The sequence below is a fragment of the Maylandia zebra genome, linkage group LG20, assembly GCF_041146795.1.
Source record: "Maylandia zebra isolate NMK-2024a linkage group LG20, Mzebra_GT3a, whole genome shotgun sequence".
Classification (NCBI taxonomy): Eukaryota; Metazoa; Chordata; class Actinopteri; order Cichliformes; family Cichlidae; genus Maylandia; species Maylandia zebra.
The window spans coordinates 33177137-33198957 of record NC_135186.1 but is presented as its reverse complement, the minus strand read 5'-3'; the positions used below and the strand labels follow the sequence as shown (position 1 = coordinate 33198957).

At 38.3% G+C, this 21821-nt stretch overlaps 1 protein-coding gene across 1 annotated transcript in view; it reads left to right on the top strand.

The window, feature by feature from the left end:
• Positions 1–21821, top strand: part of LOC101487806 (uncharacterized) — a 40947-nt gene that overhangs the window by 11090 nt on the left and 8036 nt on the right. Inside the window, exons 17-40 of the mRNA XM_024806504.2 lie at positions 510–554; positions 643–781; positions 890–993; positions 3203–3247; positions 3336–3474; positions 3583–3686; positions 5929–5973; positions 6062–6200; positions 6309–6412; positions 8622–8666; positions 8755–8893; positions 9002–9105; positions 11315–11359; positions 11448–11586; positions 11695–11798; positions 14008–14052; positions 14141–14279; positions 14388–14491; positions 16734–16778; positions 16867–17005; positions 17114–17217; positions 19426–19470; positions 19559–19697; positions 19806–19909. Of these exons, the coding sequence (XP_024662272.2) occupies positions 510–554; positions 643–781; positions 890–993; positions 3203–3247; positions 3336–3474; positions 3583–3686; positions 5929–5973; positions 6062–6200; positions 6309–6412; positions 8622–8666; positions 8755–8893; positions 9002–9105; positions 11315–11359; positions 11448–11586; positions 11695–11798; positions 14008–14052; positions 14141–14279; positions 14388–14491; positions 16734–16778; positions 16867–17005; positions 17114–17217; positions 19426–19470; positions 19559–19697; positions 19806–19909 (2304 nt within the window). The remainder of the gene's footprint in view (positions 1–509; positions 555–642; positions 782–889; positions 994–3202; positions 3248–3335; positions 3475–3582; positions 3687–5928; positions 5974–6061; positions 6201–6308; positions 6413–8621; positions 8667–8754; positions 8894–9001; positions 9106–11314; positions 11360–11447; positions 11587–11694; positions 11799–14007; positions 14053–14140; positions 14280–14387; positions 14492–16733; positions 16779–16866; positions 17006–17113; positions 17218–19425; positions 19471–19558; positions 19698–19805; positions 19910–21821) is intronic.

Below are 21821 nucleotides of genomic sequence, written 5' to 3'. Positions count from 1 at the left end.
TTCTCGTTTTCTTTAAAAAACAAACAAACATCAATATAATGTGGAGCATTCGCAGCTAGGACTTAATCCGAAACATCTGTTTATTGTGTTGGCTTAAATACACCTTTGTTTTTAAGGAGGTTCTCCAAAATAAACTAGTTTTCTCTTTATTTCTGTAGGGTCTTTAAGGGTATGAAATGCCTTGACGTGACTGCTGATTTGGCAATATTTAAATAAAACTGAAATTAATTTTAAAAAGGTAAAAAATGAACCAAAAGGAAACTGGGGAACATGTGAGATGCAAAACATAAAATGACAGTAAAAATTCAAATGGACAGAGGAAAACAAAAATAATAAAATCATACTACGTTTCATATATATTATTCAAAGACAGATTGGAGGATGCAGAAAAGATGAAACAGAAGGAAAAGGTTGCAAAAGAGTTCAAGTTACGAATTAAATCATGAACTAATAATCAGTCTGCACATGAATTATTACACTTTCTAATGTGTTTTGTGTTTTTCTCTCAGTCCCGAGTGCAACATGTGAAGGATCTGAGGCAAACCTTCAGTGTGGTGAGGTTTTCTTTTTTGTAACTTTGTTGAATTTCATTTATTGAAATGTAAACATGGTTATTGTTTAATGCTATGATCTCTTCCTCAGAAAAAGGACAGGTTTTAGTCATCCACGGAGCTAATTATGGACGCCGTGACAAAACCACATGCTCTGCTGGACGTCCGGCCTCTCAGCTCCAAGTTGTCCAGTGCTCAAGTCAGACGAGCACCAGTGTTGTAGCTAAAAGGTACAGATTGACTGTCTTTGTTTAGTTTTACGTTTTTTCTTTTACCAGGCTACACAACGTGCAGTGTGTTAAACCCTTTGCTGACTCACTTTCTATCTGCATTCAAAGTTGTAATGGGAAAAACAGCTGTACTATCTCAGCGAGCAACTCTGTATTTGGAGACCCCTGTGTTGGCACCTACAAGTACCTGGAGGTGGATTATACTTGTCAGTGTAAGTACCTTAAACCAGGGCTGTCCAGCTCCAAACCTCAAGGGCCGGTGTCCTGCAGGTTTTGGACATCACCCAGGGTCAACACACCCAGTGTAAGTGCCTTAAACAGTAATGCACATACAGCTCCAAAATAATTCTGCTAGTGTCCAAAGCAGTCTCAGGGACCATCCTCGTTGATTTCACTGAGTGGGGTCAAACCTCTGTGTCTGAGGCTTTATAATGGACATTCACATCACGATAACCAATAGGACAGATTCTTTCTTATACTTTTTTACTTTTGTACAAAGAGATTTTGGAGAATTCGCAGCTAGTACTTCTTGTTCAAAATATCAGTGTATTGTGTTGACAAGCTGAAGTTGAACTTTGGGCTAAGTTACCCTTTGTATGCCAAGGCAGTGCTGCAAAATCAAACGAAACTTTATTTGAACTTTAAAAGTTTAAAGATGAACAAACAAGAAACAAAAAATGTGGAAATGCAAAAAAAAAAAAAAGGCAATAAAAATATGGCATTGGACAGAAAAATAGATTTTAAACATGGATTCAAAGACTCAAATACAGATTACAGGACATGAAACAATTTTAAAAAAGATGAACTTCAATAGCTGATTTGAAGATTCACAAAAAAGTCAGGTTTTTTTTTTTCCTTTAGTGGATAGAGACGGTGTTGATAGACGTGAAAGCAGGATGAGAAAGGAGAAGAGATGCAAACCTGGGCCTATTGCTCTCCAGCCATACGGAATACGGTTGCCTGCTCACCCACTGAGCTAAACCGGCACAAGGTTTTTTTTTTAATTAGTTGTTTTAATTTGCAAACAGAGGGTTAAGTGGGAATTAGACACCCCTGAGCAACAAGACATGGGTGCATGTAATTAACACAGCTGAGGACAACCAAACAGTAGCATATCAAAACCCAAATAAAGACAGAACTAAAAAAGGCAATGAGCAACCAGTACTAAATCAAGGAGACATTGAAACATGAAAATAAATACTGAAAATGGACTTGAATGGAGAAATTAATGGAGAACAGAGTAAGGGAAGGTTATAAGAGTGTGGACAAAAAGCAGAGAGGAAGGCAGCAAAACTTGAACTTCAAGATATTAAAGAAAAGTTTACTTTAAAGTAGAGATGGACCGATCCGATATTACGTATCGGTATCGATATTACGTATCGGTATCTGATATTACGTATCTGATATTACGTATCGGTATCTGATATTACGTATCGGTATCGGTCCGATGCTGACGTAAATTACTGGATATCGGAGAGAAATAAAAATGTAATCCGATCCATTAAATATCAAAAAAGCACCTCACAAAACTTGCGACACGGCATAACTCGGCTCATAACGTCGGAGCACGTTGGAGCAGTGTGCTCACCTGATAGAGCGGCTGTGTGTATTTGGAGCCTCGCTACCAAACCAGCATTTCATCTCCGAGGAAGTGATCCCAGAGAGAAGTAAAGCAAGTGTGTAAGTTCATCTCTGAATGTTTGTAAAGCATTCCCGCGTTAAGCTTAACAACCGATATAAGGAGCGAGTGCCTCTTCTCTCTCCCTCCCTCTCCTGCTGCTACTTCAAACGTGAAACTGATCAATGATCAACTGATCGCCTTTTCTGTCGCGAGTCAAACCTCTGTGACTGAGGCTTAATAATGGACATTTAGCCACTGAATCATGACATTTTACAGAACATCCTCTTTTTATTCTCGTTTTCTTTAAAAAACAAACAAACATCAATATAATGTGGAGCATTCGCAGCTAGGACTTAATCCGAAACATCTGTTTATTGTGTTGGCTTAAATACACCTTTGTTTTTAAGGAGGTTCTCCAAAATAAACTAGTTTTCTCTTTATTTCTGTAGGGTCTTTAAGGGTATGAAATGCCTTGACGTGACTGCTGATTTGGCAATATTTAAATAAAACTGAAATTAATTTTAAAAAGGTAAAAAATGAACCAAAAGGAAACTGGGGAACATGTGAGATGCAAAACATAAAATGACAGTAAAAATTCAAATGGACAGAGGAAAACAAAAATAATAAAATCATACTACGTTTCATATATATTATTCAAAGACAGATTGGAGGATGCAGAAAAGATGAAACAGAAGGAAAAGGTTGCAAAAGAGTTCAAGTTACGAATTAAATCATGAACTAATAATCAGTCTGCACATGAATTATTACACTTTCTAATGTGTTTTGTGTTTTTCTCTCAGTCCCGAGTGCAACATGTGAAGGATCTGAGGCAAACCTTCAGTGTGGTGAGGTTTTCTTTTTTGTAACTTTGTTGAATTTCATTTATTGAAATGTAAACATGGTTATTGTTTAATGCTATGATCTCTTCCTCAGAAAAAGGACAGGTTTTAGTCATCCACGGAGCTGATTATGGACGCCGTGACAAAACCACATGCTCTGATGGACGTCCGGCCTCTCAGCTCCAAGTTGTCCAGTGCTCAAGTCAGACGAGCACCAGTGTTGTAGCTAAAAGGTACAGATTGACTGTCTTTGTTTAGTTTTACGTTTTTTCTTTTACCAGGCTACACAACGTGCAGTGTGTTAAACCCTTTGCTGACTCACTTTCTATCTGCATTCAAAGTTGTAATGGGAAAAACAGCTGTACTATCTCAGCGAGCAACTCTGTATTTGGAGACCCCTGTGTTGGCACCTACAAGTACCTGGAGGTGGATTATACTTGTCAGTGTAAGTACCTTAAACCAGGGCTGTCCAGCTCCAAACCTCAAGGGCCGGTGTCCTGCAGGTTTTGGACATCACCCAGGGTCAACACACCCAGTGTAAGTGCCTTAAACAGTAATGCACATACAACTCCAAAATAATTCTGCTAGTGTCCAAAGCAGTCTCAGGGACCATCCTCGTTGATTTCACTGAGTGGGGTCAAACCTCTGTGTCTGAGGCTTTATAATGGACATTCACATCACGATAACCAATAGGACAGATTCTTTCTTATACTTTTTTACTTTTGTACAAAGAGATTTTGGAGAATTCGCAGCTAGTACTTCTTGTTCAAAATATCAGTGTATTGTGTTGACAAGCTGAAGTTGAACTTTGGGCTAAGTTACCCTTTGTATGCCAAGGCAGTGCTGCAAAATCAAACGAAACTTTATTTGAACTTTAAAAGTTTAAAGATGAACAAACAAGAAACAAAAAATGTGGAAATGCAAAAAAAAAAAAAGGCAATAAAAATATGGCATTGGACAGAAAAATAGATTTTAAACATGGATTCAAAGACTCAAATACAGATTACAGGACATGAAACAATTTTAAAAAAGATGAACTTCAATAGCTGATTTGAAGATTCACAAAAAAGTCAGGTTTTTTTTTTTCCTTTAGTGGATAGAGACGGTGTTGATAGACGTGAAAGCAGGATGAGAAAGGAGAAGAGATGCAAACCTGGGCCTACTGCTCTCCAGCCATACGGAATACGGTTGCCTGCTCACCCACTGAGCTAAACCGGCACAAGGTTTTTTTTTTAATTAGTTGTTTTAATTTGCAAACAGAGGGTTAAGTGGGAATTAGACACCCCTGAGCAACAAGACATGGGTGCATGTAATTAACACAGCTGAGGACAACCAAACAGTAGCATATCAAAACCCAAATAAAGACAGAACTAAAAAAGGCAATGAGCAACCAGTACTAAATCAAGGAGACATTGAAACATGAAAATAAATACTGAAAATGGACTTGAATGGAGAAATTAATGGAGAACAGAGTAAGGGAAGGTTATAAGAGTGTGGACAAAAAGCAGAGAGGAAGGCAGCAAAACTTGAACTTCAAGATATTAAAGAAAAGTTTACTTTAAAGTAGAGATGGACCGATCCGATATTACGTATCGGTATCGATATTACGTATCGGTATCTGATATTACGTATCTGATATTACGTATCGGTATCTGATATTACGTATCTGATATTACGTATCGGTATCTGATATTACGTATCGGTATCGGTCCGATGCTGACGTAAATTACTGGATATCGGAGAGAAATAAAAATGTAATCCGATCCATTAAATATCAAAAAAGCACCTCACAAAACTTGCGACACGGCATAACTCGGCTCATAACGTCGGAGCACGTTGGAGCAGTGTGCTCACCTGATAGAGCGGCTGTGTGTATTTGGAGCCTCGCTACCAAACCAGCATTTCATCTCCGAGGAAGTGATCCCAGAGAGAAGTAAAGCAAGTGTGTAAGTTCATCTCTGAATGTTTGTAAAGCATTCCCGCGTTAAGCTTAACAACCGATATAAGGAGCGAGTGCCTCTTCTCTCTCCCTCCCTCTCCTGCTGCTACTTCAAACGTGAAACTGATCAATGATCAACTGATCGCCTTTTCTGTCGCGAGTCAAACCTCTGTGACTGAGGCTTAATAATGGACATTTAGCCACTGAATCATGACATTTTACAGAACATCCTCTTTTTATTCTCGTTTTCTTTAAAAAACAAACAAACATCAATATAATGTGGAGCATTCGCAGCTAGGACTTAATCCGAAACATCTGTTTATTGTGTTGGCTTAAATACACCTTTGTTTTTAAGGAGGTTCTCCAAAATAAACTAGTTTTCTCTTTATTTCTGTAGGGTCTTTAAGGGTATGAAATGCCTTGACGTGACTGCTGATTTGGCAATATTTAAATAAAACTGAAATTAATTTTAAAAAGGTAAAAAATGAACCAAAAGGAAACTGGGGAACATGTGAGATGCAAAACATAAAATGACAGTAAAAATTCAAATGGACAGAGGAAAACAAAAATAATAAAATCATACTACGTTTCATATATATTATTCAAAGACAGATTGGAGGATGCAGAAAAGATGAAACAGAAGGAAAAGGTTGCAAAAGAGTTCAAGTTACGAATTAAATCATGAACTAATAATCAGTCTGCACATGAATTATTACACTTTCTAATGTGTTTTGTGTTTTTCTCTCAGTCCCGAGTGCAACATGTGAAGGATCTGAGGCAAACCTTCAGTGTGGTGAGGTTTTCTTTTTTGTAACTTTGTTGAATTTCATTTATTGAAATGTAAACATGGTTATTGTTTAATGCTATGATCTCTTCCTCAGAAAAAGGACAGATTTTAGTCATCCACGGAGCTAATTATGGACGCCGTGACAAAACCACATGCTCTGCTGGACGTCCGGCCTCTCAGCTCCAAGTTGTCCAGTGCTCAAGTCAGACGAGCACCAGTGTTGTAGCTAAAAGGTACAGATTGACTGTCTTTGTTTAGTTTTACGTTTTTTCTTTTACCAGGCTACACAACGTGCAGTGTGTTAAACCCTTTGCTGACTCACTTTCTATCTGCATTCAAAGTTGTAATGGGAAAAACAGCTGTACTATCTCAGCGAGCAACTCTGTATTTGGAGACCCCTGTGTTGGCACCTACAAGTACCTGGAGGTGGATTATACTTGTCAGTGTAAGTACCTTAAACCAGGGCTGTCCAGCTCCAAACCTCAAGGGCCGGTGTCCTGCAGGTTTTGGACATCACCCAGGGTCAACACACCCAGTGTAAGTGCCTTAAACAGTAATGCACATACAGCTCCAAAATAATTCTGCTAGTGTCCAAAGCAGTCTCAGGGACCATCCTCGTTGATTTCACTGAGTGGGGTCAAACCTCTGTGTCTGAGGCTTTATAATGGACATTCACATCACGATAACCAATAGGACAGATTCTTTCTTATACTTTTTTACTTTTGTACAAAGAGATTTTGGAGAATTCGCAGCTAGTACTTCTTGTTCAAAATATCAGTGTATTGTGTTGACAAGCTGAAGTTGAACTTTGGGCTAAGTTACCCTTTGTATGCCAAGGCAGTGCTGCAAAATCAAACGAAACTTTATTTGAACTTTAAAAGTTTAAAGATGAACAAACAAGAAACAAAAAATGTGGAAATGCAAAAAAAAAAAAAAGGCAATAAAAATATGGCATTGGACAGAAAAATAGATTTTAAACATGGATTCAAAGACTCAAATACAGATTACAGGACATGAAACAATTTTAAAAAAGATGAACTTCAATAGCTGATTTGAAGATTCACAAAAAAGTCAGGTTTTTTTTTTTCCTTTAGTGGATAGAGACGGTGTTGATAGACGTGAAAGCAGGATGAGAAAGGAGAAGAGATGCAAACCTGGGCCTATTGCTCTCCAGCCATACGGAATACGGTTGCCTGCTCACCCACTGAGCTAAACCGGCACAAGGTTTTTTTTTTAATTAGTTGTTTTAATTTGCAAACAGAGGGTTAAGTGGGAATTAGACACCCCTGAGCAACAAGACATGGGTGCATGTAATTAACACAGCTGAGGACAACCAAACAGTAGCATATAAAAACCCAAATAAAGACAGAACTAAAAAAGGCAATGAGCAACCAGTACTAAATCAAGGAGACATTGAAACATGAAAATAAATACTGAAAATGGACTTGAATGGAGAAATTAATGGAGAACAGAGTAAGGGAAGGTTATAAGAGTGTGGACAAAAAGCAGAGAGGAAGGCAGCAAAACTTGAACTTCAAGATATTAAAGAAAAGTTTACTTTAAAGTAGAGATGGACCGATCCGATATTACGTATCGGTATCGATATTACGTATCGGTATCTGATATTACGTATCTGATATTACGTATCGGTATCTGATATTACGTATCGGTATCGGTCCGATGCTGACGTAAATTACTGGATATCGGAGAGAAATAAAAATGTAATCCGATCCATTAAATATCAAAAAAGCACCTCACAAAACTTGCGACACGGCATAACTCGGCTCATAACGTCGGAGCACGTTGGAGCAGTGTGCTCACCTGATAGAGCGGCTGTGTGTATTTGGAGCCTCGCTACCAAACCAGCATTTCATCTCCGAGGAAGTGATCCCAGAGAGAAGTAAAGCAAGTGTGTAAGTTCATCTCTGAATGTTTGTAAAGCATTCCCGCGTTAAGCTTAACAACCGATATAAGGAGCGAGTGCCTCTTCTCTCTCCCTCCCTCTCCTGCTGCTACTTCAAACGTGAAACTGATCAATGATCAACTGATCGCCTTTTCTGTCGCGAGTCAAACCTCTGTGACTGAGGCTTAATAATGGACATTTAGCCACTGAATCATGACATTTTACAGAACATCCTCTTTTTATTCTCGTTTTCTTTAAAAAACAAACAAACATCAATATAATGTGGAGCATTCGCAGCTAGGACTTAATCCGAAACATCTGTTTATTGTGTTGGCTTAAATACACCTTTGTTTTTAAGGAGGTTCTCCAAAATAAACTAGTTTTCTCTTTATTTCTGTAGGGTCTTTAAGGGTATGAAATGCCTTGACGTGACTGCTGATTTGGCAATATTTAAATAAAACTGAAATTAATTTTAAAAAGGTAAAAAATGAACCAAAAGGAAACTGGGGAACATGTGAGATGCAAAACATAAAATGACAGTAAAAATTCAAATGGACAGAGGAAAACAAAAATAATAAAATCATACTACGTTTCATATATATTATTCAAAGACAGATTGGAGGATGCAGAAAAGATGAAACAGAAGGAAAAGGTTGCAAAAGAGTTCAAGTTACGAATTAAATCATGAACTAATAATCAGTCTGCACATGAATTATTACACTTTCTAATGTGTTTTGTGTTTTTCTCTCAGTCCCGAGTGCAACATGTGAAGGATCTGAGGCAAACCTTCAGTGTGGTGAGGTTTTCTTTTTTGTAACTTTGTTGAATTTCATTTATTGAAATGTAAACATGGTTATTGTTTAATGCTATGATCTCTTCCTCAGAAAAAGGACAGGTTTTAGTCATCCACGGAGCTGATTATGGACGCCGTGACAAAACCACATGCTCTGATGGACGTCCGGCCTCTCAGCTCCAAGTTGTCCAGTGCTCAAGTCAGACGAGCACCAGTGTTGTAGCTAAAAGGTACAGATTGACTGTCTTTGTTTAGTTTTACGTTTTTTCTTTTACCAGGCTACACAACGTGCAGTGTGTTAAACCCTTTGCTGACTCACTTTCTATCTGCATTCAAAGTTGTAATGGGAAAAACAGCTGTACTATCTCAGCGAGCAACTCTGTATTTGGAGACCCCTGTGTTGGCACCTACAAGTACCTGGAGGTGGATTATACTTGTCAGTGTAAGTACCTTAAACCAGGGCTGTCCAGCTCCAAACCTCAAGGGCCGGTGTCCTGCAGGTTTTGGACATCACCCAGGGTCAACACACCCAGTGTAAGTGCCTTAAACAGTAATGCACATACAGCTCCAAAATAATTCTGCTAGTGTCCAAAGCAGTCTCAGGGACCATCCTCGTTGATTTCACTGAGTGGGGTCAAACCTCTGTGTCTGAGGCTTTATAATGGACATTCACATCACGATAACCAATAGGACAGATTCTTTCTTATACTTTTTTACTTTTGTACAAAGAGATTTTGGAGAATTCGCAGCTAGTACTTCTTGTTCAAAATATCAGTGTATTGTGTTGACAAGCTGAAGTTGAACTTTGGGCTAAGTTACCCTTTGTATGCCAAGGCAGTGCTGCAAAATCAAACGAAACTTTATTTGAACTTTAAAAGTTTAAAGATGAACAAACAAGAAACAAAAAATGTGGAAATGCAAAAAAAAAAAAAAGGCAATAAAAATATGGCATTGGACAGAAAAATAGATTTTAAACATGGATTCAAAGACTCAAATACAGATTACAGGACATGAAACAATTTTAAAAAAGATGAACTTCAATAGCTGATTTGAAGATTCACAAAAAAGTCAGGTTTTTTTTTTTCCTTTAGTGGATAGAGACGGTGTTGATAGACGTGAAAGCAGGATGAGAAAGGAGAAGAGATGCAAACCTGGGCCTATTGCTCTCCAGCCATACGGAATACGGTTGCCTGCTCACCCACTGAGCTAAACCGGCACAAGGTTTTTTTTTTAATTAGTTGTTTTAATTTGCAAACAGAGGGTTAAGTGGGAATTAGACACCCCTGAGCAACAAGACATGGGTGCATGTAATTAACACAGCTGAGGACAACCAAACAGTAGCATATCAAAACCCAAATAAAGACAGAACTAAAAAAGGCAATGAGCAACCAGTACTAAATCAAGGAGACATTGAAACATGAAAATAAATACTGAAAATGGACTTGAATGGAGAAATTAATGGAGAACAGAGTAAGGGAAGGTTATAAGAGTGTGGACAAAAAGCAGAGAGGAAGGCAGCAAAACTTGAACTTCAAGATATTAAAGAAAAGTTTACTTTAAAGTAGAGATGGACCGATCCGATATTACGTATCGGTATCGATATTACGTATCGGTATCTGATATTACGTATCTGATATTACGTATCGGTATCTGATATTACGTATCGGTATCGGTCCGATGCTGACGTAAATTACTGGATATCGGAGAGAAATAAAAATGTAATCCGATCCATTAAATATCAAAAAAGCACCTCACAAAACTTGCGACACGGCATAACTCGGCTCATAACGTCGGAGCACGTTGGAGCAGTGTGCTCACCTGATAGAGCGGCTGTGTGTATTTGGAGCCTCGCTACCAAACCAGCATTTCATCTCCGAGGAAGTGATCCCAGAGAGAAGTAAAGCAAGTGTGTAAGTTCATCTCTGAATGTTTGTAAAGCATTCCCGCGTTAAGCTTAACAACCGATATAAGGAGCGAGTGCCTCTTCTCTCTCCCTCCCTTTCCTGCTGCTACTTCAAACGTGAAACTGATCAATGATCAACTGATCGCCTTTTCTGTCGCGAGTCAAACCTCTGTGACTGAGGCTTAATAATGGACATTTAGCCACTGAATCATGACATTTTACAGAACATCCTCTTTTTATTCTCGTTTTCTTTAAAAAACAAACAAACATCAATATAATGTGGAGCATTCGCAGCTAGGACTTAATCCGAAACATCTGTTTATTGTGTTGGCTTAAATACACCTTTGTTTTTAAGGAGGTTCTCCAAAATAAACTAGTTTTCTCTTTATTTCTGTAGGGTCTTTAAGGGTATGAAATGCCTTGACGTGACTGCTGATTTGGCAATATTTAAATAAAACTGAAATTAATTTTAAAAAGGTAAAAAATGAACCAAAAGGAAACTGGGGAACATGTGAGATGCAAAACATAAAATGACAGTAAAAATTCAAATGGACAGAGGAAAACAAAAATAATAAAATCATACTACGTTTCATATATATTATTCAAAGACAGATTGGAGGATGCAGAAAAGATGAAACAGAAGGAAAAGGTTGCAAAAGAGTTCAAGTTACGAATTAAATCATGAACTAATAATCAGTCTGCACATGAATTATTACACTTTCTAATGTGTTTTGTGTTTTTCTCTCAGTCCCGAGTGCAACATGTGAAGGATCTGAGGCAAACCTTCAGTGTGGTGAGGTTTTCTTTTTTGTAACTTTGTTGAATTTCATTTATTGAAATGTAAACATGGTTATTGTTTAATGCTATGATCTCTTCCTCAGAAAAAGGACAGGTTTTAGTCATCCACGGAGCTAATTATGGACGCCGTGACAAAACCACATGCTCTGCTGGACGTCCGGCCTCTCAGCTCCAAGTTGTCCAGTGCTCAAGTCAGACGAGCACCAGTGTTGTAGCTAAAAGGTACAGATTGACTGTCTTTGTTTAGTTTTACGTTTTTTCTTTTACCAGGCTACACAACGTGCAGTGTGTTAAACCCTTTGCTGACTCACTTTCTATCTGCATTCAAAGTTGTAATGGGAAAAACAGCTGTACTATCTCAGCGAGCAACTCTGTATTTGGAGACCCCTGTGTTGGCACCTACAAGTACCTGGAGGTGGATTATACTTGTCAGTGTAAGTACCTTAAACCAGGGCTGTCCAGCTCCAAACCTCAAGGGCCGGTGTCCTGCAGGTTTTGGACATCACCCAGGGTCAACACACCCAGTGTAAGTGCCTTAAACAGTAATGCACATACAGCTCCAAAATAATTCTGCTAGCGTCCAAAGCAGTCTCAGGGACCATCCTCGTTGATTTCACTGAGTGGGGTCAAACCTCTGTGTCTGAGGCTTTATAATGGACATTCACATCACGATAACCAATAGGACAGATTCTTTCTTATACTTTTTTACTTTTGTACAAAGAGATTTTGGAGAATTCGCAGCTAGTACTTCTTGTTCAAAATATCAGTGTATTGTGTTGACAAGCTGAAGTTGAACTTTGGGCTAAGTTACCCTTTGTATGCCAAGGCAGTGCTGCAAAATCAAACGAAACTTTATTTGAACTTTAAAAGTTTAAAGATGAACAAACAAGAAACAAAAAATGTGGAAATGCAAAAAAAAAAAAAAGGCAATAAAAATATGGCATTGGACAGAAAAATAGATTTTAAACATGGATTCAAAGACTCAAATACAGATTACAGGACATGAAACAATTTTAAAAAAGATGAACTTCAATAGCTGATTTGAAGATTCACAAAAAAGTCAGGTTTTTTTTTTTCCTTTAGTGGATAGAGACGGTGTTGATAGACGTGAAAGCAGGATGAGAAAGGAGAAGAGATGCAAACCTGGGCCTATTGCTCTCCAGCCATACGGAATACGGTTGCCTGCTCACCCACTGAGCTAAACCGGCACAAGGTTTTTTTTTTAATTAGTTGTTTTAATTTGCAAACAGAGGGTTAAGTGGGAATTAGACACCCCTGAGCAACAAGACATGGGTGCATGTAATTAACACAGCTGAGGACAACCAAACAGTAGCATATCAAAACCCAAATAAAGACAGAACTAAAAAAGGCAATGAGCAACCAGTACTAAATCAAGGAGACATTGAAACATGAAAATAAATACTGAAAATGGACTTGAATGGAGAAATTAATGGAGAACAGAGTAAGGGAAGGTTATAAGAGTGTGGACAAAAAGCAGAGAGGAAGGCAGCAAAACTTGAACTTCAAGATATTAAAGAAAAGTTTACTTTAAAGTAGAGATGGACCGATCCGATATTACGTATCGGTATCGATATTACGTATCGGTATCTGATATTACGTATCTGATATTACGTATCGGTATCTGATATTACGTATCGGTATCGGTCCGATGCTGACGTAAATTACTGGATATCGGAGAGAAATAAAAATGTAATCCGATCCATTAAATATCAAAAAAGCACCTCACAAAACTTGCGACACGGCATAACTCGGCTCATAACGTCGGAGCACGTTGGAGCAGTGTGCTCACCTGATAGAGCGGCTGTGTGTATTTGGAGCCTCGCTACCAAACCAGCATTTCATCTCCGAGGAAGTGATCCCAGAGAGAAGTAAAGCAAGTGTGTAAGTTCATCTCTGAATGTTTGTAAAGCATTCCCGCGTTAAGCTTAACAACCGATATAAGGAGCGAGTGCCTCTTCTCTCTCCCTCCCTCTCCTGCTGCTACTTCAAACGTGAAACTGATCAATGATCAACTGATCGCCTTTTCTGTCGCGAGTCAAACCTCTGTGACTGAGGCTTAATAATGGACATTTAGCCACTGAATCATGACATTTTACAGAACATCCTCTTTTTATTCTCGTTTTCTTTAAAAAACAAACAAACATCAATATAATGTGGAGCATTCGCAGCTAGGACTTAATCCGAAACATCTGTTTATTGTGTTGGCTTAAATACACCTTTGTTTTTAAGGAGGTTCTCCAAAATAAACTAGTTTTCTCTTTATTTCTGTAGGGTCTTTAAGGGTATGAAATGCCTTGACGTGACTGCTGATTTGGCAATATTTAAATAAAACTGAAATTAATTTTAAAAAGGTAAAAAATGAACCAAAAGGAAACTGGGGAACATGTGAGATGCAAAACATAAAATGACAGTAAAAATTCAAATGGACAGAGGAAAACAAAAATAATAAAATCATACTACGTTTCATATATATTATTCAAAGACAGATTGGAGGATGCAGAAAAGATGAAACAGAAGGAAAAGGTTGCAAAAGAGTTCAAGTTACGAATTAAATCATGAACTAATAATCAGTCTGCACATGAATTATTACACTTTCTAATGTGTTTTGTGTTTTTCTCTCAGTCCCGAGTGCAACATGTGAAGGATCTGAGGCAAACCTTCAGTGTGGTGAGGTTTTCTTTTTTGTAACTTTGTTGAATTTCATTTATTGAAATGTAAACATGGTTATTGTTTAATGCTATGATCTCTTCCTCAGAAAAAGGACAGGTTTTAGTCATCCACGGAGCTGATTATGGACGCCGTGACAAAACCACATGCTCTGATGGACGTCCGGCCTCTCAGCTCCAAGTTGTCCAGTGCTCAAGTCAGACGAGCACCAGTGTTGTAGCTAAAAGGTACAGATTGACTGTCTTTGTTTAGTTTTACGTTTTTTCTTTTACCAGGCTACACAACGTGCAGTGTGTTAAACCCTTTGCTGACTCACTTTCTATCTGCATTCAAAGTTGTAATGGGAAAAACAGCTGTACTATCTCAGCGAGCAACTCTGTATTTGGAGACCCCTGTGTTGGCACCTACAAGTACCTGGAGGTGGATTATACTTGTCAGTGTAAGTACCTTAAACCAGGGCTGTCCAGCTCCAAACCTCAAGGGCCGGTGTCCTGCAGGTTTTGGACATCACCCAGGGTCAACACACCCAGTGTAAGTGCCTTAAACAGTAATGCACATACAACTCCAAAATAATTCTGCTAGTGTCCAAAGCAGTCTCAGGGACCATCCTCGTTGATTTCACTGAGTGGGGTCAAACCTCTGTGTCTGAGGCTTTATAATGGACATTCACATCACGATAACCAATAGGACAGATTCTTTCTTATACTTTTTTACTTTTGTACAAAGAGATTTTGGAGAATTCGCAGCTAGTACTTCTTGTTCAAAATATCAGTGTATTGTGTTGACAAGCTGAAGTTGAACTTTGGGCTAAGTTACCCTTTGTATGCCAAGGCAGTGCTGCAAAATCAAACGAAACTTTATTTGAACTTTAAAAGTTTAAAGATGAACAAACAAGAAACAAAAAATGTGGAAATGCAAAAAAAAAAAAAGGCAATAAAAATATGGCATTGGACAGAAAAATAGATTTTAAACATGGATTCAAAGACTCAAATACAGATTACAGGACATGAAACAATTTTAAAAAAGATGAACTTCAATAGCTGATTTGAAGATTCACAAAAAAGTCAGGTTTTTTTTTTTCCTTTAGTGGATAGAGACGGTGTTGATAGACGTGAAAGCAGGATGAGAAAGGAGAAGAGATGCAAACCTGGGCCTACTGCTCTCCAGCCATACGGAATACGGTTGCCTGCTCACCCACTGAGCTAAACCGGCACAAGGTTTTTTTTTTAATTAGTTGTTTTAATTTGCAAACAGAGGGTTAAGTGGGAATTAGACACCCCTGAGCAACAAGACATGGGTGCATGTAATTAACACAGCTGAGGACAACCAAACAGTAGCATATCAAAACCCAAATAAAGACAGAACTAAAAAAGGCAATGAGCAACCAGTACTAAATCAAGGAGACATTGAAACATGAAAATAAATACTGAAAATGGACTTGAATGGAGAAATTAATGGAGAACAGAGTAAGGGAAGGTTATAAGAGTGTGGACAAAAAGCAGAGAGGAAGGCAGCAAAACTTGAACTTCAAGATATTAAAGAAAAGTTTACTTTAAAGTAGAGATGGACCGATCCGATATTACGTATCGGTATCGATATTACGTATCGGTATCTGATATTACGTATCTGATATTACGTATCGGTATCTGATATTACGTATCTGATATTACGTATCGGTATCTGATATTACGTATCGGTATCGGTCCGATGCTGACGTAAATTACTGGATATCGGAGAGAAATAAAAATGTAATCCGATCCATTAAATATCAAAAAAGCACCTCACAAAACTTGCGACACGGCATAACTCGGCTCATAACGTCGGAGCACGTTGGAGCAGTGTGCTCACCTGATAGAGCGGCTGTGTGTATTTGGAGCCTCGCTACCAAACCAGCATTTCATCTCCGAGGAAGTGATCCCAGAGAGAAGTAAAGCAAGTGTGTAAGTTCATCTCTGAATGTTTGTAAAGCATTCCCGCGTTAAGCTTAACAACCGATATAAGGAGCGAGTGCCTCTTCTCTCTCCCTCCCTCTCCTGCTGCTACTTCAAACGTGAAACTGATCAATGATCAACTGATCGCCTTTTCTGTCGCGAGTCAAACCTCTGTGACTGAGGCTTAATAATGGACATTTAGCCACTGAATCATGACATTTTACAGAACATCCTCTTTTTATTCTCGTTTTCTTTAAAAAACAAACAAACATCAATATAATGTGGAGCATTCGCAGCTAGGACTTAATCCGAAACATCTGTTTATTGTGTTGGCTTAAATACACCTTTGTTTTTAAGGAGGTTCTCCAAAATAAACTAGTTTTCTCTTTATTTCTGTAGGGTCTTTAAGGGTATGAAATGCCTTGACGTGACTGCTGATTTGGCAATATTTAAATAAAACTGAAATTAATTTTAAAAAGGTAAAAAATGAACCAAAAGGAAACTGGGGAACATGTGAGATGCAAAACATAAAATGACAGTAAAAATTCAAATGGACAGAGGAAAACAAAAATAATAAAATCATACTACGTTTCATATATATTATTCAAAGACAGATTGGAGGATGCAGAAAAGATGAAACAGAAGGAAAAGGTTGCAAAAGAGTTCAAGTTACGAATTAAATCATGAACTAATAATCAGTCTGCACATGAATTATTACACTTTCTAATGTGTTTTGTGTTTTTCTCTCAGTCCCGAGTGCAACATGTGAAGGATCTGAGGCAAACCTTCAGTGTGGTGAGGTTTTCTTTTTTGTAACTTTGTTGAATTTCATTTATTGAAATGTAAACATGGTTATTGTTTAATGCTATGATCTCTTCCTCAGAAAAAGGACAGGTTTTAGTCATCCACGGAGCTAATTATGGACGCCGTGACAAAACCACATGCTCTGCTGGACGTCCGGCCTCTCAGCTCCAAGTTGTCCAGTGCTCAAGTCAGACGAGCACCAGTGTTGTAGCTAAAAGGTACAGATTGACTGTCTTTGTTTAGTTTTACGTTTTTTCTTTTACCAGGCTACACAACGTGCAGTGTGTTAAACCCTTTGCTGACTCACTTTCTATCTGCATTCAAAGTTGTAATGGGAAAAACAGCTGTACTATCTCAGCGAGCAACTCTGTATTTGGAGACCCCTGTGTTGGCACCTACAAGTACCTGGAGGTGGATTATACTTGTCAGTGTAAGTACCTTAAACCAGGGCTGTCCAGCTCCAAACCTCAAGGGCCGGTGTCCTGCAGGTTTTGGACATCACCCAGGGTCAACACACCCAGTGTAAGTGCCTTAAACAGTAATGCACATACAGCTCCAAAATAATTCTGCTAGTGTCCAAAGCAGTCTCAGGGACCATCCTCGTTGATTTCACTGAGTGGGGTCAAACCTCTGTGTCTGAGGCTTTATAATGGACATTCACATCACGATAACCAATAGGACAGATTCTTTCTTATACTTTTTTACTTTTGTACAAAGAGATTTTGGAGAATTCGCAGCTAGTACTTCTTGTTCAAAATATCAGTGTATTGTGTTGACAAGCTGAAGTTGAACTTTGGGCTAAGTTACCCTTTGTATGCCAAGGCAGTGCTGCAAAATCAAACGAAACTTTATTTGAACTTTAAAAGTTTAAAGATGAACAAACAAGAAACAAAAAATGTGGAAATGCAAAAAAAAAAAAAAGGCAATAAAAATATGGCATTGGACAGAAAAATAGATTTTAAACATGGATTCAAAGACTCAAATACAGATTACAGGACATGAAACAATTTTAAAAAAGATGAACTTCAATAGCTGATTTGAAGATTCACAAAAAAGTCAGGTTTTTTTTTTCCTTTAGTGGATAGAGACGGTGTTGATAGACGTGAAAGCAGGATGAGAAAGGAGAAGAGATGCAAACCTGGGCCTATTGCTCTCCAGCCATACGGAATACGGTTGCCTGCTCACCCACTGAGCTAAACCGGCACAAGGTTTTTTTTTTAATTAGTTGTTTTAATTTGCAAACAGAGGGTTAAGTGGGAATTAGACACCCCTGAGCAACAAGACATGGGTGCATGTAATTAACACAGCTGAGGACAACCAAACAGTAGCATATCAAAACCCAAATAAAGACAGAACTAAAAAAGGCAATGAGCAACCAGTACTAAATCAAGGAGACATTGAAACATGAAAATAAATACTGAAAATGGACTTGAATGGAGAAATTAATGGAGAACAGAGTAAGGGAAGGTTATAAGAGTGTGGACAAAAAGCAGAGAGGAAGGCAGCAAAACTTGAACTTCAAGATATTAAAGAAAAGTTTACTTTAAAGTAGAGATGGACCGATCCGATATTACGTATCGGTATCGATATTACGTATCGGTATCTGATATTACGTATCTGATATTACGTATCGGTATCTGATATTACGTATCGGTATCGGTCCGATGCTGACGTAAATTACTGGATATCGGAGAGAAATAAAAATGTAATCCGATCCATTAAATATCAAAAAAGCACCTCACAAAACTTGCGACACGGCATAACTCGGCTCATAACGTCGGAGCACGTTGGAGCAGTGTGCTCACCTGATAGAGCGGCTGTGTGTATTTGGAGCCTCGCTACCAAACCAGCATTTCATCTCCGAGGAAGTGATCCCAGAGAGAAGTAAAGCAAGTGTGTAAGTTCATCTCTGAATGTTTGTAAAGCATTCCCGCGTTAAGCTTAACAACCGATATAAGGAGCGAGTGCCTCTTCTCTCTCCCTCCCTCTCCTGCTGCTACTTCAAACGTGAAACTGATCAATGATCAACTGATCGCCTTTTCTGTCGCGAGTCAAACCTCTGTGACTGAGGCTTAATAATGGACATTTAGCCACTGAATCATGACATTTTACAGAACATCCTCTTTTTATTCTCGTTTTCTTTAAAAAACAAACAAACATCAATATAATGTGGAGCATTCGCAGCTAGGACTTAATCCGAAACATCTGTTTATTGTGTTGGCTTAAATACACCTTTGTTTTTAAGGAGGTTCTCCAAAATAAACTAGTTTTCTCTTTATTTCTGTAGGGTCTTTAAGGGTATGAAATGCCTTGACGTGACTGCTGATTTGGCAATATTTAAATAAAACTGAAATTAATTTTAAAAAGGTAAAAAATGAACCAAAAGGAAACTGGGGAACATGTGAGATGCAAAACATAAAATGACAGTAAAAATTCAAATGGACAGAGGAAAACAAAAATAATAAAATCATACTACGTTTCATATATATTATTCAAAGACAGATTGGAGGATGCAGAAAAGATGAAACAGAAGGAAAAGGTTGCAAAAGAGTTCAAGTTACGAATTAAATCATGAACTAATAATCAGTCTGCACATGAATTATTACACTTTCTAATGTGTTTTGTGTTTTTCTCTCAGTCCCGAGTGCAACATGTGAAGGATCTGAGGCAAACCTTCAGTGTGGTGAGGTTTTCTTTTTTGTAACTTTGTTGAATTTCATTTATTGAAATGTAAACATGGTTATTGTTTAATGCTATGATCTCTTCCTCAGAAAAAGGACAGGTTTTAGTCATCCACGGAGCTGATTATGGACGCCGTGACAAAACCACATGCTCTGATGGACGTCCGGCCTCTCAGCTCCAAGTTGTCCAGTGCTCAAGTCAGACGAGCACCAGTGTTGTAGCTAAAAGGTACAGATTGACTGTCTTTGTTTAGTTTTACGTTTTTTCTTTTACCAGGCTACACAACGTGCAGTGTGTTAAACCCTTTGCTGACTCACTTTCTATCTGCATTCAAAGTTGTAATGGGAAAAACAGCTGTACTATCTCAGCGAGCAACTCTGTATTTGGAGACCCCTGTGTTGGCACCTACAAGTACCTGGAGGTGGATTATACTTGTCAGTGTAAGTACCTTAAACCAGGGCTGTCCAGCTCCAAACCTCAAGGGCCGGTGTCCTGCAGGTTTTGGACATCACCCAGGGTCAACACACCCAGTGTAAGTGCCTTAAACAGTAATGCACATACAGCTCCAAAATAATTCTGCTAGTGTCCAAAGCAGTCTCAGGGACCATCCTCGTTGATTTCACTGAGTGGGGTCAAACCTCTGTGTCTGAGGCTTTATAATGGACATTCACATCACGATAACCAATAGGACAGATTCTTTCTTATACTTTTTTACTTTTGTACAAAGAGATTTTGGAGAATTCGCAGCTAGTACTTCTTGTTCAAAATATCAGTGTATTGTGTTGACAAGCTGAAGTTGAACTTTGGGCTAAGTTACCCTTTGTATGCCAAGGCAGTGCTGCAAAATCAAACGAAACTTTATTTGAACTTTAAAAGTTTAAAGATGAACAAACAAGAAACAAAAAATGTGGAAATGCAAAAAAAAAAAAAAGGCAATAAAAATATGGCATTGGACAGAAAAATAGATTTTAAACATGGATTCAAAGACTCAAATACAGATTACAGGACATGAAACAATTTTAAAAAAGATGAACTTCAATAGCTGATTTGAAGATTCACAAAAAAGTCAGGTTTTTTTTTTTCCTTTAGTGGATAGAGACGGTGTTGATAGACGTGAAAGCAGGATGAGAAAGGAGAAGAGATGCAAACCTGGGCCTATTGCTCTCCAGCCATACGGAATACGGTTGCCTGCTCACCCACTGAGCTAAACCGGCACAAGGTTTTTTTTTTAATTAGTTGTTTTAATTTGCAAACAGAGGGTTAAGTGGGAATTAGACACCCCTGAGCAACAAGACATGGGTGCATGTAATTAACACAGCTGAGGACAACCAAACAGTAGCATATCAAAACCCAAATAAAGACAGAACTAAAAAAGGCAATGAGCAACCAGTACTAAATCAAGGAGACATTGAAACATGAAAATAAATACTGAAAATGGACTTGAATGGAGAAATTAATGGAGAACAGAGTAAGGGAAGGTTATAAGAGTGTGGACAAAAAGCAGAGAGGAAGGCAGCAAAACTTGAACTTCAAGATATTAAAGAAAAGTTTACTTTAAAGTAGAGATGGACCGATCCGATATTACGTATCGGTATCGATATTACGTATCGGTATCTGATATTACGTATCTGATATTACGTATCGGTATCTGATATTACGTATCGGTATCGGTCCGATGCTGACGTAAATTACTGGATATCGGAGAGAAATAAAAATGTAATCCGATCCATTAAATATCAAAAAAGCACCTCACAAAACTTGCGACACGGCATAACTCGGCTCATAACGTCGGAGCACGTTGGAGCAGTGTGCTCACCTGATAGAGCGGCTGTGTGTATTTGGAGCCTCGCTACCAAACCAGCATTTCATCTCCGAGGAAGTGATCCCAGAGAGAAGTAAAGCAAGTGTGTAAGTTCATCTCTGAATGTTTGTAAAGCATTCCCGCGTTAAGCTTAACAACCGATATAAGGAGCGAGTGCCTCTTCTCTCTCCCTCCCTCTCCTGCTGCTACTTCAAACGTGAAACTGATCAATGATCAACTGATCGCCTTTTCTGTCGCGAGTCAAACCTCTGTGACTGAGGCTTAATAATGGACATTTAGCCACTGAATCATGACATTTTACAGAACATCCTCTTTTTATTCTCGTTTTCTTTAAAAAACAAACAAACATCAATATAATGTGGAGCATTCGCAGCTAGGACTTAATCCGAAACATCTGTTTATTGTGTTGGCTTAAATACACCTTTGTTTTTAAGGAGGTTCTCCAAAATAAACTAGTTTTCTCTTTATTTCTGTAGGGTCTTTAAGGGTATGAAATGCCTTGACGTGACTGCTGATTTGGCAATATTTAA